General features: G+C 46.0%; 1 protein-coding gene and 1 pseudogene across 2 annotated transcripts; one reads left to right on the top strand and one right to left on the bottom strand.

Annotated features, from left to right (window-relative positions):
• Positions 1-3,457: 3,457 nt before the first annotated feature.
• Positions 3,458-13,421, top strand: LOC127919510 (protein virilizer homolog; annotated as a pseudogene).
• A 32-nt stretch (positions 13,422-13,453) lies between these two features.
• On the bottom strand, positions 13,454-18,348 carry LOC118373889 (E3 ubiquitin-protein ligase NRDP1-like). Of its 2 annotated transcripts, none has more exons than XM_035760163.2 (7): positions 18,113-18,348; positions 16,616-16,760; positions 16,236-16,442; positions 15,926-16,065; positions 14,356-14,518; positions 14,048-14,168; positions 13,454-13,918 (listed from the first exon to the last, which is right to left on the bottom strand). In XM_035760163.2, the coding sequence occupies exons 3-7, from the start codon at positions 16,439-16,441 to the stop codon at positions 13,880-13,882; spliced, it is 669 nt and encodes a 222-aa protein (XP_035616056.2). In that variant the 5' UTR covers position 16,442; positions 16,616-16,760; positions 18,113-18,348; the 3' UTR covers positions 13,454-13,879. The 2 variants fall into 2 exon arrangements, with proteins under 2 accessions (XP_035616056.2, XP_035616057.2); XM_035760164.2 differs by having other exon boundaries at positions 16,616-16,757.
• Between the last annotated feature and the right edge of the window lie 146 nt (positions 18,349-18,494).

The following is an 18,494-nucleotide window of genomic DNA, read 5'->3' as shown; positions in this document are numbered from 1 at the left end:
AAAATTATAATTATGAAACGCTTAACTTGTACCTGTGTTGTCCTCTGTAGTTACATGCCTTTCTTTGTTAGCTGAAATCCATACTTTTTCAATAAACGTTATTCAAAAACATCCACCGACTGTTTCCTTGTTGAGATTCAATTGACAAATGCTAATTTGCGCTGAGTTGCCATCTTAGAGCAACAGCAACGGGAAAACAGTCGGTGGTTGTATTTGATTAGTGTCCATACATGAAAAAGTATGGATTTCAGCTAACAAAGAAAGGCACGCAACTAAAGGACAAACATAGGTACACGGTAAGCGTTTCTTAATCCTATTTTATTCATATAGTCAGACCTAAATTCCACAAAGCATGGTCTCTGCACCACTCCTTGGTGGATTTCAGCAGAGACGTCCTTCACCATGGAGTCAGCTAGTTTGATTTGAATTATTAGGATCTTCAATGGCGACAGCTAGTCTTACTGGGGTCCCACTGGAGTTCCGACAGGGGTCCCACTCGGGTCCAACAGGGGTTTTCACGGGGGTTCCGACTGGGGTCTTATTGGGGTTCCGACTGGGGTCTTATTGGGGTTCCGACTGGGGTCTTACTGGGGTCCCAACTGAGGTCTTACTGGGGTTCCCACTCGGTTCCGACTGCGGTCTGACTGGGGTCTGACTGGTGTTCTGACTGGGGTCTTACTGGGGTTCCCACTCAGTTCCGACTGGGGTCCCGACTGGGGTCTGACTGGTGTTCTGACTGGGGTACGACACATAACAAAAAAGACATTTGAGACAAAAGACTTGACAATTTAAAAACATTAACGTGTGTGTGTGTGTGCGCATCGATTGGTTATACATACGTCAGTACATATGCACAACAAGTAGGTCACATGCGGGAGAGACCTTGTGCCGTGAGGTGTTGGTTTATTTGGTCTTTTCAACCAGGTTTGCGGTTCACTTGTGCTGTATAAGATGGAAGGGAGTTATATGCAGTCATGGCTGTGTATAATACTGTACACTTCCTTGAATTTGTTTTGGACCTGGGGACTGTGAAAAGACCCCTTGTGGCATGTCTGGTGGGGCGTGTGATTGTGTGTCAGTCCTGTGTGTAAGTTGACTATGCAAACAATTTTGAATTTCCAACACAATGTTTGTTCTAAAAACAAGAAGTGACGCAGTCAGTCTTTCCTCAACTCTTAGCCAAGAGAGACTGGCAGCATAGTGTTAATATTAGCCCTCTGGTTACAATGAAGAGCAAGACGTGTCGCTCTGTTCTGGGCCAGCAGGAGCCTAACTAGGTCTTTCTTTGCAGCACTTGACCATATGACTGGACAATAATCAAGATAAGATACAACTAGAGCCTGTGGAGGTGGTGTCAAAAAAGCATCTTTCCAACCAATGAATCTATGTTTTGACCATGACCACATAATCTAAGGTAACACCAAGTAAATTAGTCACCTCTACTTACATTCAACAGCCACACCATTCATTACCAGATTCAGCTGAGGTCTGTAGGAACTTAGGGAATGATGTGTATCAAGTTTAATGTTCTTAGTTTTAGAGATGTTCAGGACCAGTTTATTACTGGCCACCCATTCCTAAACAGACTGCAACTCTTTTGTTAAGGGATTCAGTGACTTCATTAGCTGCGGTTGCTGATGCGTATACGGTTTAATCATCAGCATATATGGACACACATACTTTGTGTAATGCCAATGACAGGTCATTGGTAAAAAGAAAACAGTAGAAGGTTTAGAGAGCTGCCTGCGGTGTGAGAGAGAGAGAGAGAGAGAGAGAGAGAGAGAGAGAGAGAGAGAGAGAGAGAGAGAGAGAGAGACACAGAGAGAGAGAGACAGAGACAGAGACAGAGAGAGAGAGAGAGACAGAGACAGAGACAGAGACAGAGACAGAGACAGAGACAGAGACAGACAGACAGAGAGAGAGAGAGAGAGAGAGAGAGAGAGAGAGAGAGAGAGAGAGAGAGAGAGACTGTCTTTGTAAAGTATTCAGACCCCTTGAATTTTACGTTACCGCTTTATTCATCCTGTTTCCATTGATCATCCTTGATGTTTCTACAACTTTGATTGGAGTCCACCTGTGGTAAATTCTATTGATTGGACATGATTTGGAAAGGCACACACCTGTCTATATAAGGTCCCACAGTTGACAGTGCATGTCAGAGCAAAAACCAAGCCATGAGGTCGAAGGAATATCCCTAGAGGTCCGAGACAAGACTGTGTCGAGGCACAGATCTGGGGAAGGGTACCAAAACATTTCTGTAGCATTGAAGGTCCCAATAACACAGTGGCCTCCATCGTTCTTAAATGGAAGAAGTTTGTAACCACCAAGACTCTTCCTAGAGCTGGCCTCGCGGCCAAACTGAGCAATCGGGGAAGAAGGGCTTTCGTCAGGGAGGGAACCAAGAACCCGATGGTCACTCTGATAGAGCTCAAGAGTTCTTCTGTGGAGATGGGAGAACCTTCCAGAAGGACAACCATCTCTGCAGCACTCCACCAATCAGTTATTTATGGTAGAGTGGCCAGACGAAAGCCACTCTCAGTAAAAGGCACATGACAGCCCGTTTGTAGTTTACCAAAAGGTACCTACAGACTCTCAGACCATGAGAAACAAGATTCTCTGCTCATGAAACAAGATTCTCTGCTCTAGATTGAACTCTGTGGCCTGAATGCCAAGCCTCAAGTCTGGAGGAAACCTGGCACCATCTCTGCTGTGAAGCATGGTGGTGGCATCATCATGCTGTGGGGATGTTTTTCAGCATCTGAGACTGGGAGACTAGTCAGGATCGAGGGAAAGATGAACAGAGCATACCTGCTCCAGAGCACTCAGGACCTCAGACTGTGGAGAAGGTTGACCTTCCTACAGGACAACAACTCTAAGCAAACAGCCATGACAATGCAGGAGTGGCTTCGGGACAAGTCTCTGAATGTCCTTGAGTGGCCCAGCCAGAGCCCGGACGTGAACCCAATCGAACATCTATGGAGAGACTGAAAAATAGCTGTGCAGCAATGCTCCCAATTCAACCTGCAGAGCTTGAGAGGATCTGTAGAGAAGAATGGGAGAAACTCCCCAAATACAGGTGTGCCAAGCTTGTAGTGTCATACCCAAGAAGACTCGAGGCTGTAATCTCTGCAAAAGGTGCTTCAACAAAGTACTGAGAAAAGGGTCTGAATACTTATGTAAATGTGATATTTCATTTATTACTTTTGTAATATATATTTTCAATGTTTATTTTTTTTAAACTGTTTTTGCTTCGTCACTATGGGGTATTGTGCGTAGATTGAGGGGGAAAAACGATTTTATCAATTTTAGAATAAGGCTGTAAAGTAACAAATGTGGAAAAGTCAAGGGGTCTGAATACTTTCCGAATGCACTGTGTGTGGCTGATGTAATGTGTATTATTGGTCATATTACTAACAGAAAAGCCATTCTGTCCTGTCTGTCCCGTGTGTCCCTGTAGAACGTCCAGAACGTGTTGACTCTAGAAGGAAGTGGACTGATCTCTGCTCTGAGGGTCCTCTGCCAGATCGCCTGTCCACCTCCCGCCGTAGAGGCTCAGCAGAGAGATCTGAAGTGGAGTCTAGCAGGGGTGCAGTTGTTTTCTGGGGAGGGCTTGGACACGTGTGTTTGTGTGCTCCAGAAGCTGTGTAGCGTGCTGCTGCCTGCCTGGCGTGTGCACGGACACATGGGACCCACCCCACAGCGCTGTATGATCCTTGGCGTGTGCGCTAACACGCTAAGGCTGCTGCGGACCATGCTAACAGAGCTGTTGCGCAGCGGGGCCTTCCAGTTCAGGGACACGCGTGTGGCGAGCACGTTGGTGACTCTACACATGGTCGTGTGTTCAGCCCCGTCCTCTGGACGTCTAGACTGGGAGGAGACCAAGGTTCAGGCCCTCATCAGATGTGCTGCTCACCTTCACACAGGGAGTCAGCGAACAGGTAGAGCTCTTTTTCTGATTGACCTTTAACATAATGTTGTGTGTGTGTGTGTGTTGCGTGCGTGTAATAAATTGGGTATCATTTCCCCTGTAGATGACCCACACAGAGGAGACTCTGCTCAGTAACACATGGTCTCTGATGCTGAAGGAGGTGTTGGGCTCTCTACTGAAAGCACCAGAGGGACTCTTCTCTGGCCTCACCCTGCTGTCTGAACTGCTGCCACTTCCCCTGCCCATGCAGAGCACGCAGGTACACACACACACACACACACACCTGCTGCTTCTCATGTTGCTACAGCCATCATCAGCAACAGTCTGGAGGTCGTTGGATTGACACTTAACAAACTAATCAATGCATGAGGATTGAAAGCTGTAGGACTTTCATGTTGGAAACATCTAAACCGAAGGGAAACAGATTTCTAGTTGTGTGTTGTGCTGGTCCCCTCCAGGTGATCTCTGTCCAGGGCGTGGCTGTAGCGTTGAACACCAGGAAGTTGTGGAGCATGCACCTGCGGGTGCAGTGGGGTGTGTTTGCGGACGTCCTCGGGTGTGTGTGTGAACTAGCTGTCCTCCGCTGCTGGCCATGCTGCGACGTGTGTGTCCAGCTGGCTGACCTCTCGTCTCCCACCGCCACCCTCATCATGAAGACCCTGCTGGAATTCCTGCTGGGGAAACTACAGCCGTAAGACAGTCGCAAACACACCCTTATGCACCTCTTGAACTAAGATGGCAAGCCAAATAAATCCCAAATTGGCTTTGGATAATATTTCATGTCCATATTAGAACCACCATCAAATTTTTTAATATATTTTTTTGCTACCTTCTCTGATGGTATGTGTGGTTGTGTTTTTGATTTCGGTATGTGTGGTTGTGTTTTTGATTTCGGTATGTGTGGTTGTGTTTGTGATTTCGGTATGTGTGGTTGTGTTTGTGATTTCGGTATGTGTGGTTGTGTTTTTGATTTCGGTATGTGTGGTTGTGGTTTTAATTTCGGTATGTGTGATTGTGGTTTTGATTTCGGTATGTGTGGTTGTGGTTTTGATTTCGGTATGTGTGATTGTGGTTTTGATTTCGGTATGTGTGATTGTGGTTTTGATTTCAGTATGTGTGATTGTGGTTTTGATTTCGGTATGTGTGGTTGTGTTTGTGATTTCGGGTATGTGTGATTGTGGTTTTGATTCCGGTATGTGTGATTGTGGTTTTGATTTCGGTATGTGTGGTTGTGGTTTTGATTTCGGTATGTGTGATTGTGGTTTTGATTTCGGTATGTGTGATTGTGGTTTTGATTTCGGTATGTGTGATTGTGGTTTTGATTTCGGTATGTGTGGTTGTGTTTGTGATTTCGGTATGTGTGATTGTGGTTTTGATTCCGGTATGTGTGGTTGTGTTTGTGATTTCGGTATGTGTGATTGTGGTTTTGATTCCGGTATGTGTGATTGTGGTTTTGATTTCGGTATGTGTGGTTGTGGTTTTGATTTCGGTATGTGTGATTGTGGTTTTGATTTCGGTATGTGTGATTGTGGTTTTGATTTCGGTATGTGTGATTGTGGTTTTGATTTCGGTATGTGGTTGTGTTTGTGATTTCGGTATGTGTGATTGTGGTTTTGATTCCGGTATGTGTGGTTGTGGTTTTGATTTCGGTATGTGTGATTGTGGTTTTGATTTCGGTATGTGTGGTTGTGTTTGTGATTTCGGTATGTGTGATTGCGTTTTTGATTTCGGTATGTGTGGTTGTGGTTTTGATTTCGGTATGTGTGGTTGTGGTTTTGATTCCGGTATGTGTGGTTGTGGTTTTGATTTCGGTTGTGTGATTGTGGTTTTGATTTCGGTTGTGTGGTTGTGTTTGTGATTTGTGGTTGTGTGATTGCGTTTTTGATTTCGGTATGTGTGGTTGTGGTTTTGATTTCGGTATGTGTGGTTGTGGTTTTGATTTCGGTATGTGTGGTTGTGGTTTTGATTTGTATGTGTGGTTGTGTTTGTGATTTCGGTATGTGTGGTTGTGTTTTTGATTTGGGTTGTGTGATTGCGGTTTTGATTTGTGGTATGTGTGGTTGTGGTTTTGATTTGGTATGTGTGGTTGTGGTTTTGATTATGGCATGTGTGGTTGTGTTTGTGATTTCGGTATGTGTGGTTGTGTTTTTGATTTCGGTATGTGTGGTTGTGGTTTTGATTTCGGTATGTGTGGTTGTTGTTTTGATTTCGGTATGTGTGGTTGTGGTTTTGATTTCGGTATGTGTGGTTGTGGTTTTGATTTGGTATGTGTGGCTGTGGTTTTGATTTCGGTATGTGTGATTGTGGTTTTGATTTCGGTATGTGTGGTTGTGTTTGTGATTTCGGTATGTGTGATTGTGGTTTTGATTTCGGTATGTGTGATTGTGGTTTTGATTTCGGTATGTGTGGTTGTGTTTGTGATTTCGGTATGTGTGGTTGTGTTTGTGATTTCGGTATGTGTGATTGTGGTTTTGATTTGGTTGTGTGATTGTGGTTTTGATTTCGGTATGTGTGGTTGTGGTTTTGATTTCGGTATGTGTGGTTGTGTTTGTGATTTCGGTATGTGTGGTTGTGTTTTTGATTTCGGTATGTGTGGTTGTGTTTTTGATTTCGGTATGTGTGGTTGTGGTTTTGATTTCGGTATGTGTGGTTGTGGTTTTGATTTAATGTGGGTTGTGGTTTTGATTTCGGTATGTGTGGTTGTGGTTTTGATTTCGGTATGTGTGGTTGTGGTTTTGATTTGTGGTATGTGTGGTTGTGGTTTTGATTTCGGTATGTGTGATTGTGGTTTTGATTTCGGTATGTGTGATTGTGGTTTTGATTTCGGTATGTGTGATTGTGGTTTTGATTTCGGTATGTGTGGTTGTGGTTTTGATTTCGGTATGTGTGGTTGTGGTTTTGATTTCGGTATGTGTGATTGTGGTTTTGATTTCGGTATGTGTGATTGTGGTTTTGATTTCGGTATGTGTGATTGTGTTTGTGATTTCGGTATGTGTGATTGTGGTTTTGATTTCGGTATGTGTGGTTGTGTTTGTGATTTCGGTATGTGTGATTGTGGTTTTGATTTGGTATGTGTGATTGTGGTTTTGATTTCGGTATGTGTGGTTGTGGTTTTGATTTCGGTATGTGTGGTTGTGGTTTTGATTTTGGTATGTGTGGTTGTGGTTTTGATTTTGGTATGTGTGGTTGTGGTTTTGATTTCGGTATGTGTGGTTGTGGTTGTGATTTCTCGGTATGTGTGGTTGTGGTTTTGATTTCGGTATGTGTGGTTGTGGTTTTGATTTCGGTATGTGTGGTTGTGGTTTTGATTTCGGTATGTGTGGTTGTGTTTGTGATTTCGGTATGTGTGGTTGTGGTTTTGATTTCGGTTGTATGTGTGGTTGTGGTTTTGATTTCGGTATGTGTGGTTGTGGTTTTGATTTCGGTATGTGTGGTTGTGGTTTTGATTTCGGTATGTGTGGTTGTGGTTTTGATTTCGGTTGTGTGGTTGTGGTTTTGATTTCGGTATGTGTGGTTTTGATTTAATGTGTGGTTGTGGTTTTGATTTCGGTATGTGTGGTTGTGGTTTTGATTTGGTATGTGTGGTTGTGGTTTTGATTTCGGTATGTGTGGTTGTGGTTTTGATTTCGGTATGTGTGGTTGTGGTTTTGATTTATATGTGTGGTTGTGGTTTTGATTTCGGTATGTGTGGTTGTGGTTTTGATTTCGGTATGTGTGGTTGTGGTTTTGATTTCGGTATGTGTGGTTGTGGTTTTGATTTCGGTATGTGTGGTTGTGGTTTTGATTTCGGTATGTGTGGTTGTGGTTTTCAGTGTGGAGGGTAAGAGTCCCGGTTGGGGCAGGTCCTGCGTCTCCTCTCTCTATTCGACACCCTGGTTTCCCAGAGAGCCTGTAAGATTGCAACGTTACACTTGCTCTCTGGCTCCACCCCTGGAGATGAGCAATTGGCTGATGTCTTCCCCTGCTACTGTCCCTATTGGTTCCCGCTGCTGACCACACCCCTGCCACAACAGCACTGTGCAGAGCTGGTGGGAACTGTCCTGCAGTCACTGTGTGACCAGGTAACACACGAAGCACCTGGTATTGTATGAAGCTAATGCACTTCATCCACTAGCTGATAACAATGGAGCGGTATGGGGTGAATTGGTTGCGTATTATATTCATAAACATGTAGGTCTTGGTGGATGCTCTTTAGTCTGAACTATGTGTCAGACTAGCAGGGGGTCATATATCAGGCTGAGCCAGGTAAGAGGGAGCGGTAGAGGGATAGAGAAAGGTGTTTAACCCCATCAGTCCCAAGACATTGATCTGACTTTCATTTATCTGCATGTCCAGCTGTTATATTTAGTCTCACAATGAAGTGTTTTACCATGTTCTTTTTTCAGGACAACCAGGGCTACAAGTAGAACACCTAACTATTTGACATAAACAGTTGCATTCTTGAGTTTTATTGACAGTTCAAAAACTCGATAGAAATGTAGTTATAAGAATGCTCTAAGTACAGAAATGGTTTGCTCACTGGAAAATGAATATCTAACTAGTCAGTGACAACTGTTCAGAGTTTATAACAGCGACTATGTGAGCTTATCACAGTGTTATAGACACTATGTCCTGGGATTTACTATGGTCGTCTATGTAGAAGAACCCCTTAGTGTTATAGACACTATGTCCTGGGATTCACTATGGTCGTCTATGTAGAAGAACCCCTTACAGTGTTATAGACACTATGTCCTGGGATTTACTATGGTCGTCTATGTAGAAGAACCCCTTAGTGTTATAGACACTATGTCCTGGGATTTACTATGGTCGTCTATGTAGAAGAACCCCTTACAGTGTTATAGACACTATGTCCTGGGATTCACTATGGTCGTCTATGTAGAAGAACCCCTTACAGTGTTATAGACACTATGTCCTGGGATTTACTATGGTCGTCTATGTAGAAGAACCCCTTACCTTCTGACGACTCTTGTGTAGTTTATGAGCATCAGAGACTAAACATGTTATGTGTTTGTATTCCTGACAGTCAGCCTTTGCCAAGCATCTCAAATCATTCTGACTCTACAGATGTTTTTGTAAACGGTGGGACTCATTGGGTTAACTGCTGTGTGTGTGTGTGTGTGTTAGGACATCTCTCTGGTGGTGCCCCACCCAGCCGAGGGGTGTGTGTCAGAGGCTGAGCAACTGGCCAATGCCCTGCCAGGACGGGAAATGATCTCATCAGTGTGCGACTCTCTGATGGAGGTTTTGGGGAACGGAGAGAGCAGTGCCGCTCTGCTCCTCACCTGTCTCAGGACACTCATGTTCCCACAGAACATGACTATGGACTCTACCACCTCAAAGGGTACACACACACTCCTCACTACCAGGAATTTAGATCAATGCAAGTGTAGCATGTGTATATAGACAATAGTAGTGGTTACAGCACTGAACCCTGTGGAACACCGAATTCAACTTTAAAGATGTGTGTTTTTAGGGCTATGAAGAAGCACAGTGCCAGTGTGTGTGCTCTGTTGAAGAGACAGGTGTTCTCCTTCAGGAAAGACTCGGCTGAACTCCTCTCTGCTCTGCTGGACTTCCTACGACAGATCCTCAACACTGACCCTCTGGTAAAACCCCAAACAAGTCCATTTCAACATGATCAACCATTATCCAGTCAATCATTATCTGCCGATGGGAAGGCCGATCCGCCCGGATTACATTAATCATCGTCTCTGTCACTCTCTCTTTTCTCATACCCAGGGTTGCTGTGGGGAGGAGAGTGGAGGGGAAGAGTCCGGGCTGGTCCCGCCCCCAAGGTCTGTGGCTCTGACTGGGTCAGAGATGAAGGCTCTGCTGCAGTGGGAGGAGGCTGACACACACCCTCTAAACACACTAGAGAAACACATCACGGTACACACACTCACACTTTGTGCATAGTAATGATTATAAATGCAAATCTCTGGTCGGAAGTAGTGGAAGTAACTGTTGTGTGTGTGTGTGTGTAGAAGCTGTGCAAGGAGGAGGATTCATTGGAGACCCTGTTGGAGAATGTGATTGGTCTACGACAGACGCTGGAGAGCACTATGGACACATCTTCTCCCCCTGAGACAGAGCCCACTCTACCCAATCCTGACACGTTATTGGCCCAGTTCAACCACAGGTACCGCCCACTGACACTATTGGCCCAGTTCAACCACAGGTACCGCCCACTGACACTATTGACCCAGTTCAACCACAGGTACCGCCCACTGACACTATTGGCCCAGTTCAACCACAGGTACCGCCCACTGACACTATTGGCCCAGTTCAACCACAGGTACCGCCCACTGACACTATTGGCCCAGTTCAACCACAGGTACCGCCCACTGACACTATTGGCCCAGTTCAACCACAGGTACCGCCCACTGACACTATTGGCCCAGTTCAACCACAGGTACCGCCCACTGACACTATTGGCCCAGTTCAACCACAGGTATCGCCCACTGACACTGTTGGCCCAGTTCAACCACAGATACCGCCCACTGACACTATTGGCCCAGTTCAACCACAGGTATCGCCCACTGACACTGTTGGCCCAGTTCAACCACAGATACCGCCCACTGACACTATTGACCCAGTTCAACCACAGGTATCGCCCACTGACACTGTTGGCCCAGTTCAACCACAGGTACCGCCCACTGACACTATTGGCCCAATAGATACCGTTAAAGCTACAGTATGTAACTTTTTGTGCGAGCTGAACAAATTCACATAGAAATGTGAGTTATAGATCTGCCATTCTCACTGAACGCATGTCTAGAAGCGGTAGGTCTGTTATATGTGCGCTATTTTTATGCTTCCAGTTCTTAAATTTAATTTTGCATCTTTTACTTTTGGTTTTGCACACCAGCTTCAAACAGCAGAAACAGTCATGGAAGATATATTTCACTTAAGCAATAAGGCCCGAGGGGGTGTGGTATATGTCCAATATCAAATCAAAGTTTATTTATCATGTGCGCCGAATACAACAGGTGTAGAGTGAAATGCTTACTTACAGGCTCTAACAAATAGTGTGGGAAAAAAGGTGTGTGTATGTGTGTAGGTAAGTAAAGAAATAAAACAACAGTAAAAAGACATTTGAAAATAACAGCAGTGAGGCTATATACAGACACCTGTTAGTCAGGCTTATTGAGGTAGTATGTACATGTAGGTATTGTTAAAGTTACTATGCATATATGATGAACAGAGTAGCAGTAGTGTAAAAAGAGGGGTTGGTGGGTGGTGGGACACAATGCAGATAGCCCGGTTAGCCAATGTGTGGGAGCACTGGTTGGTCGGGTCAATTAAGATAGGATGTACATGAATGTATAGTTAAAGTGACTGCATATAAGATAAACAGAGAGTAGCAGCAGCGTAAAAGAGGGGTTGGGGGGGGGCACACAATGCAAATAGTCTGGGTAACCATTTGATTAGCTGTACAGGAGTCTTATGGCTTGGGGGTAAAAACTAGTGACCAGGAAATGACAGAGAGATTTCTGCATAGTGCACCTTTTAACAAAAATTCAATTTTAATCAACTGTTTTTTAAATTATGGCCTGTATGAACTCAATCTGTTTGGGGAATTTGGCTTGTCTTGAATGACCCACTGACATGCTATGGACCCAGTTTTGACCCGAAGCTGTGTGGGTCCTGTTCTGACTGTCTGTGTTCTCTCCTGCAGGACGGTGTTTGTGTTGTCAGAGGTGTTGGATGAGCAGCTGAAGGCTCTGTGGTTCTCCCCCTTCCACACCGACGACATGGAGGCTGAAGTAGACATGGTGAGACACCTGGGTGTTGTGTGTGTGTGTGTGTGTGTGCGTGTGCGTGTGCGTGTGCGTGTGTGTGTGTGTGTGTGTGTGTGTGTGTGTGTAAACCTCTCTGTCTCTAGGTGAAGGTGGACCTGCTAGGCCTGGCCCAGGAGTGTTGTCCAGAGTTGGACCTGAAGTCAGAGCTGGAACGCTCCTTCCTGTCTGAGCCTTTGTCTCCCAGTCATACCAAAACTAACAAGGGCTTCAGGCTGGGCAAGCACAAACACGAGACCTTCATCACCAGGTACACACACTTTTATCATCTTCAGGTACATAATGTGATTGTATGTGACCCACATGTTAAAAAGATGCCTGTGTCAGTCCTCTTCCTCTCTGCAGTGGTAAGTCAGACTACATCGAGCCAGCTAAGAGAGCCCACATGATGGCTGCTCCTCGCGGTCGAGGTAGGGGGGCTTCGGGGACAGCCCTTTCGCTCCAACGACATCTTCCGCCAGCGCAAACAGAACACTTCGCGCCCCTCCCAGCATGCACGTGGATGACTTTGTGGCGGCGGAGTTTAAAGATGTTGGGACTCCCCTGGGCCTGTTGCCCCCAAGCGACCCCCTAAGAGCTCCCCAAACCCCCCACCAGAGGCCTGTTCACTGGGAACAGAGGCAGGGCTGCTTTCCACAGCCAGCAGACACGCTTTTTCACCCCACCGCAGCCTAAAGGAGTGCTGCTGTCTGGTATGTTGACACACACACAAACAGATCGCTGTAAACTAACAAGTGGGTCTGTTGTCTTTTAAAGAAACTTTGACTAACATGTCTTCCCATCCCCTCCCTTCTAGGTAACTATAATGCCCGCCGTGAGGGTGGGCGAGGTGGCACGTCATGGAGTGGTCCGTTGCCACCGGTTACCCACAGAGGAACATACAGTGATGCCAGAGGCGGGCAGAGCAACTTCACACGCGGTCCCCTGCCCTCACGCCAGCAGCCTGCAGGTACACACATACTCGTATGGACACGTACATACTGTATAAGCACACATACATATTCAGAGAACAACATGAATATAAGATAATACTTTCATGCACAATTACTGATGGTCACCCTTGTTCTTCTCGCTCCCTCTCTTCCAGGTGCATATCGCCTGGCTCCGCGGGACCGCGCCCCTCGAGGTCGTGGGGGTACAGGCCTATCGTGGCTGAGTCAGGGAGGAGGAGGGGGGAGGGGGTCCCAGGGGGGGAAGTTTAGCGGTGGGGGAGGCAGCGGAGGAGGGAGGGGACGACACGTTCGCTCCTTCACCAGGTAAACAAACCTGGCCAATGACTGCAGCCCGTCACGGCTCTTAACGGACCAATCAGGAATAATGAGTTCATCATCTCCATGGAAACGTGTCCTCTGGGATTCTATTGATGATGATGTGTGGAATTTGTTGTATTATGTTTTAGTTCTTTTACATAGTTGTTCAGACTCAATAAAGTTCTGTGATTGAGAGCGCTGTCTGGAGTAGTGTGTTAGTGTTCCTCACTGTTAGTATGGATGGTTGGATGGATTGACAGACGGATCGATGCATGGGGTTTATGCAATGTAAGAAATGCATGATGAGCTGTATATAATTACATTAGAGTAGATGGAGTAAGACTATTGTACCTTAAGAGGACCAGAGATCAGAGGTGTTTCAGCAGACTTTATTTAGGATCTCAGCAGGCTGGTTTTCTCTGAGTTGAAGAAATGTCACAGGTATCTGCCAATCATCAAGGGTGCGTCAGGGATGCCACACCAGATAAAAATGTTTTGAGACTGTTAAATGAAGAAGGAATTGAGGAAGTTAAAGCATTTTCTCTCATTTGTGCCTACTGAACATAACCCAGTAACATTAGGAATGGCCCCTCAGATGACGGTGACCTCTCTGCTCTTGATGCAGTCGAGGGTAAGGCTGCGGGGGCGGGCCATGCGTGACCCCTCCCCTGGCTGTGGGGAGGTAGGCGGGTATAAGGCTGGAATAGGCAAAGCCGAGGGTAGTGATTGGGTAGAAGCCTGTGTTGGCCCTGCCCTCAGCAAGCCCCTGGTTGGGTGTTCTACTTGAAGCTGGCTCCTAATTGTCCCATCTTCTTGATGCAGTCCTCTGATTGGCTCGTCTCTGTTCCGCTGGCCCCTGCATGGCTGCAGGCTCCGGAGCATCTCCAGTAGCTCCCTCTTCTCTAGATCCGCTTCTGCCAGCTCCTGTCTCCGCAGGCGCTCTGCCCCCAAGAGAGCCCGCACATCACACATCACCTCGACACCTGGCCCTACAAACACACACAAGGATGTGTCATAACACACACACACACACATTCCTATAGGTAGTACATATTATATGTGTGTGTCACCTTGAGGTCCTCCACCTCGCTCTTCAGCAGAGACTCTTTCTGCACCATGTGTCTCCTCTGAGAGTCCAGCCTCGACTCCATCTCACGCCTCACCTCCTCCACCTTATCCAACATCTCTGCCCTGCAACACACACAAACACACGCATGTGTCACAATGAATCACAATATCCAATGTATAAAAGCAATGACATCGCCCTTGAGGTTCTAAAATATTGTAAATATTGGCACAGCTTTGTCAAGGATTTGTTAAGAACGACACAGATATAACATCCTAATATATCTCAATCCATCACCTCAAACACACAAACCTGAGCAGCTCCAATTCTGTTCGTAGCTCCGCAACACAGTTGTGCTGTGATTGGTCTACAGAGAGGAGGGTGTGGCCACAGCAGCTAGGACACGCCCTGCTGCGGAACTCACACTCTAACAGGTGAGACTCTAGACCCCTCCTCTCCACCTGCACCGGACAACCTGGGGAGGTGGAGAGAGGAAAGAGGAGTTAAGGAGAGGGATACAGAAAGTAACAGAAAGACTAAGTTAGAGAGCAACACTTGAGACCTACTGAAAGTCTCACACTGTCTTTCTCACCCCAACCCCTTCCTCTACCCCACTCCGCCTTCCTCTACCCCTCTCCGCCTTCCTCTACCCCGCTCCGCCTTCCTCTACCCCGCTCCGCCTTCCTCTACCCCACTCCGCCTTCCTCTACCCCACTCCGCCTTCCTCTACCCCGCTCCGCCTTCCTCTACCCCGCTCCGCCTTCCTCTACCCCGCTCCGCCTTCCTCTACCCCGCTCCGCCTTCCTCTACCCCGCTCCGCCTTCCTCTACCCCGCTCCGCCTTCCTCTACCCCGCTCCGCCTTCCTCTACCCCACTCCGCCTTCCTCTACCCCGCTCCGCCTTCCTCTACCCCGCTCCGCCTTCCTCTACCCCGCTCCGCCTTCCTCTACCCCGCTCCGCCTTCCTCTACCCCGCTCCACCTTCCTCTACCCCGCTCCACCTTCCTCTACCCCGCTCCACCTTCCTCTACCCTGCTCAGCCTTCCTCTACCCCGCTCCGCCTTCCTCTACCCCACTCCACCTTCCTCTACCCCACTCCACTGCACTGCATGGCACTCAAGCACTCCACCCCTCAGAGAGGCAGTAGCAAAAGTTCAAAGGAAGATTGAAGGATAAGAACTTATGTTTTCAATCATGCAAATGAATGAAACACAATCCAATACCACACAAATGCAAACACCCTGATACCTACCGCACTGGTAACATATGTAGTCTTCACCTGCCAACAACAGGTCACAGACACGTGAGAGTTCACCCAATACCCCCCCATATGTTGCATTGGCGCTCATCCTCTGGGGGATGTTTCACATTAAAAATGTAGGTGGGATCCCTTCCTGAGTAGTTGGATGTCTCCCCAATACAGATCTAGGGTCTTTTATTTTCATTTCACCCATAATCGTAAAGGTTGGGATTTGGTTAAGGTAAGATGATCCTAGATCTGTAGAGCAACTGCTACCTGGAGCTAAGGTCATTGTTCATCCCAGCTGGGCTCCGTATGATGTCACCATGACAACTGGTCTACCACCTGCTCCCCTCACACAGGTGGTATATAATTTATGCTCCGTCTAAACTAAACACACTTCCATGTAGTATACTATACATTTCTCTAATACACTTACATACACACACACTCTCTGTATTGTAATACACTGTAATCAGTGGAGGCTGCTGAGGCGAGGATGGAATGGAGTCAATGAAATGGTATCAACCACATGGAAACCACATGTTTGTTACCATTCCATTGAATCCATTCCAGGCATTATTATGAGCCGTCCTCCCCTCAGCAGCCTCCACTGACTGTAATACACACAGAGCTGTAGTACCTGTGGAGGAGCAGGATATGAAGGTGAATGGACACTGGTCCTCGTGTGTGTGAAGTGTCTCCAGGCAGCAGACGGCATCACAGCCCTGGCCAGAGTTAACACAACGGATCTGGAGCCTAGACAGGTCATTACGCATGTACCTAACACAGACCAGACCAGACAGTGGTTGTTAGAATAACCATATTATAGTGTGTGTATGTTTCTGTGTGTATGTTTCTGTGTGTATGTGTCTGCGTGGGTGTTTCTGTGTGAGTGTTTCTGTGTGAGCGTGTATGTGTCTGCGTGGGTGTTTCTGTGTGAGCGTGTGTACCTGTGCAGTGGTCTCAGAGTGCTGATGTCCAGTGGAAGTCTGTCCTCAGGGCAGGAGTGGTGGTGTATGAGCCAGGAGCTGATGCAGGCGTCGCAGTAGGCATGTTCACAAGGGGCCTGGAGGGGGCGCTCCAACACATCCCGACACACACAGCACAGAAGCCCCTCGTTCACGTACCCCACAAACCTCTCCAGGTCATAACCCATCCTACAGCACACACAGACACACAGATCCATGCAGAGCAAAAACAGCCAGACACCCATACAGCAGCATACAGCAGTGTTAACTTCCTCCTCAATGTTCCTGGTTTCTCCGTTTTTGAGCCCCTATGACTCTCCATTCTACTGGCATTCTATTTTACAGAATACACTGACCCTTACCTGAGACTCTCTATGACTCTCCTTCTCTTCCCTCAGTCCTTTCTTCCTCTTTGGACCTCTCTCCTCCTCTTCTTCTCTCTCCTGTCTCTGTAGTTTACCCTAGGTCTCCATAGCAACAGGGATCCTCTGCCCATGCAGCCAGCTGCTGGACGAGACCGCAGACAGACAGAGTTACACACACACACACACATACACACACACACACACACACACACGTTAAGAGCAAGTGATGAAAGGAAGACTAGGCCTACTGTAAGTAATTCTGATTTATCTATTTGTTTTATTCATACATTTTGTCAGGATACATCCCTTGGGATGAATCATTATGTTCTTACAGGGGGTCCTGATGAAGCAACAAGCACATTAAAGGCAGTTCCATTCAAACAGGAAGATGTGTATCTACAAACATGTTTTCTCCTCATCCCTTTCCCTCTCTGTCTCTTTGGATGTGGGATTATAATGGATTACGCTCCCATCTTCTCTGATTGGATTACAGACTCCATGACAACATCCCCACTGCACTCTTACCCCACATCAGAAATCAAAAAGCAACCCCGAAAGAGTGAGTGAGTGAGTGAGTGAGTGAGTGAGTGAGTGAGTGAGAGATATTAGAGACACATATTTCCCTCAGATTACAAAGACTCACAAAGAATTCGAAAACAAATCAAATTTTGATAAACTCCTATATCTATTGGGTGAAATACCACAGTGTGCAATCAAAGCATCAAGACTTGTGACGAGTGACCTGTTGCCACAAGAAAAGCGTCCACAAGAAAAGGGCAACCAGTGAAGAACAAACATCATTGTAAATACAACCTGTATTTATGTTTATTTATTTTCCTTTTTATACTTTAACTATTTTCACATCATTACAACACTGTATATTACATTATATGACATTTGAAATGTCTTCATTATTTTTTTATTTTGGAATTATTTTGGAACAGTAATGTTTACTGTTATTTTTTTATTGTTTATTTCACTTTTGTTTATTATCTATTTCACTTGCTTTGGCAATGTAAGCATATTGGTCCCATGCCAATAAAGCCCTTAAATTGAATTTAAATTGAATTGAGAGAGAGAGATGAGAGAGGGAGATGTCAACCAAATAAACAATAAACAAAGAGATATCATAGTTATGATGATGACATCGCCACCACGTGTCAGCAACACCATAGGATATAAAGCCTAGATCTCTAGCCTACTACAGCCCACTACTTATACCATGGCCATCGACTATGTGCTTTCAATATGCATTTTTAATATCATGCATTATGATAATATGGAAAATATAAACTCTACTGTAACTCAATAGCAGTTTATGCATTTCAGTAAAACTTCTGTATTCTGCGATGTTGAATATTAATTCTGCATGCAAGCAACCTTCTGACCAGTACCTGCTTTTTTGCAATGTGTGTGATTTAGCAGAAATGCTTGTCAGGATGGAATTTATTTGACCATTTATTAGACTTTTATTCTCTAGAGTTGTTTACTTACCACCCGCGCTCAGTCCATGACAGATGACATCTCATTCGGAATCATCATTTAATTCCGCAAACTCCTTCAAATTGACGTGACATTTTATAACACAAATATCCATGCAATCAATATCGATCAGTTTCATAAATGAGTCTGAATGGCCTACTGTAGGGCAGGCAGGCTATTATCGTAAATCGGTGAAGTTAACCTTGGACTCATCTGGCGAAAATCAGATTATTTAGATATCTAAATGTACACTCGTTTTACCTCTACCGGCACGACACCGGCTGACAGTGGCAGATCGTGTTTCTTGTCGCAAAACGACCGAACGAGAGCAAACGCCATCGTTTGGGGGCGCGGGAGTAGAAAACGAGTGCACTCAATAACACTAGACTCCGCC

This window comes from Oncorhynchus keta, unplaced genomic scaffold, assembly GCF_023373465.1.
Source record: "Oncorhynchus keta strain PuntledgeMale-10-30-2019 unplaced genomic scaffold, Oket_V2 Un_contig_1684_pilon_pilon, whole genome shotgun sequence".
In the NCBI taxonomy this organism is placed as follows: Eukaryota; Metazoa; Chordata; class Actinopteri; order Salmoniformes; family Salmonidae; genus Oncorhynchus; species Oncorhynchus keta.
The sequence above is the reverse complement of the archived record's forward strand: the minus strand, read 5'-3'. Positions and strand labels throughout refer to the sequence as shown.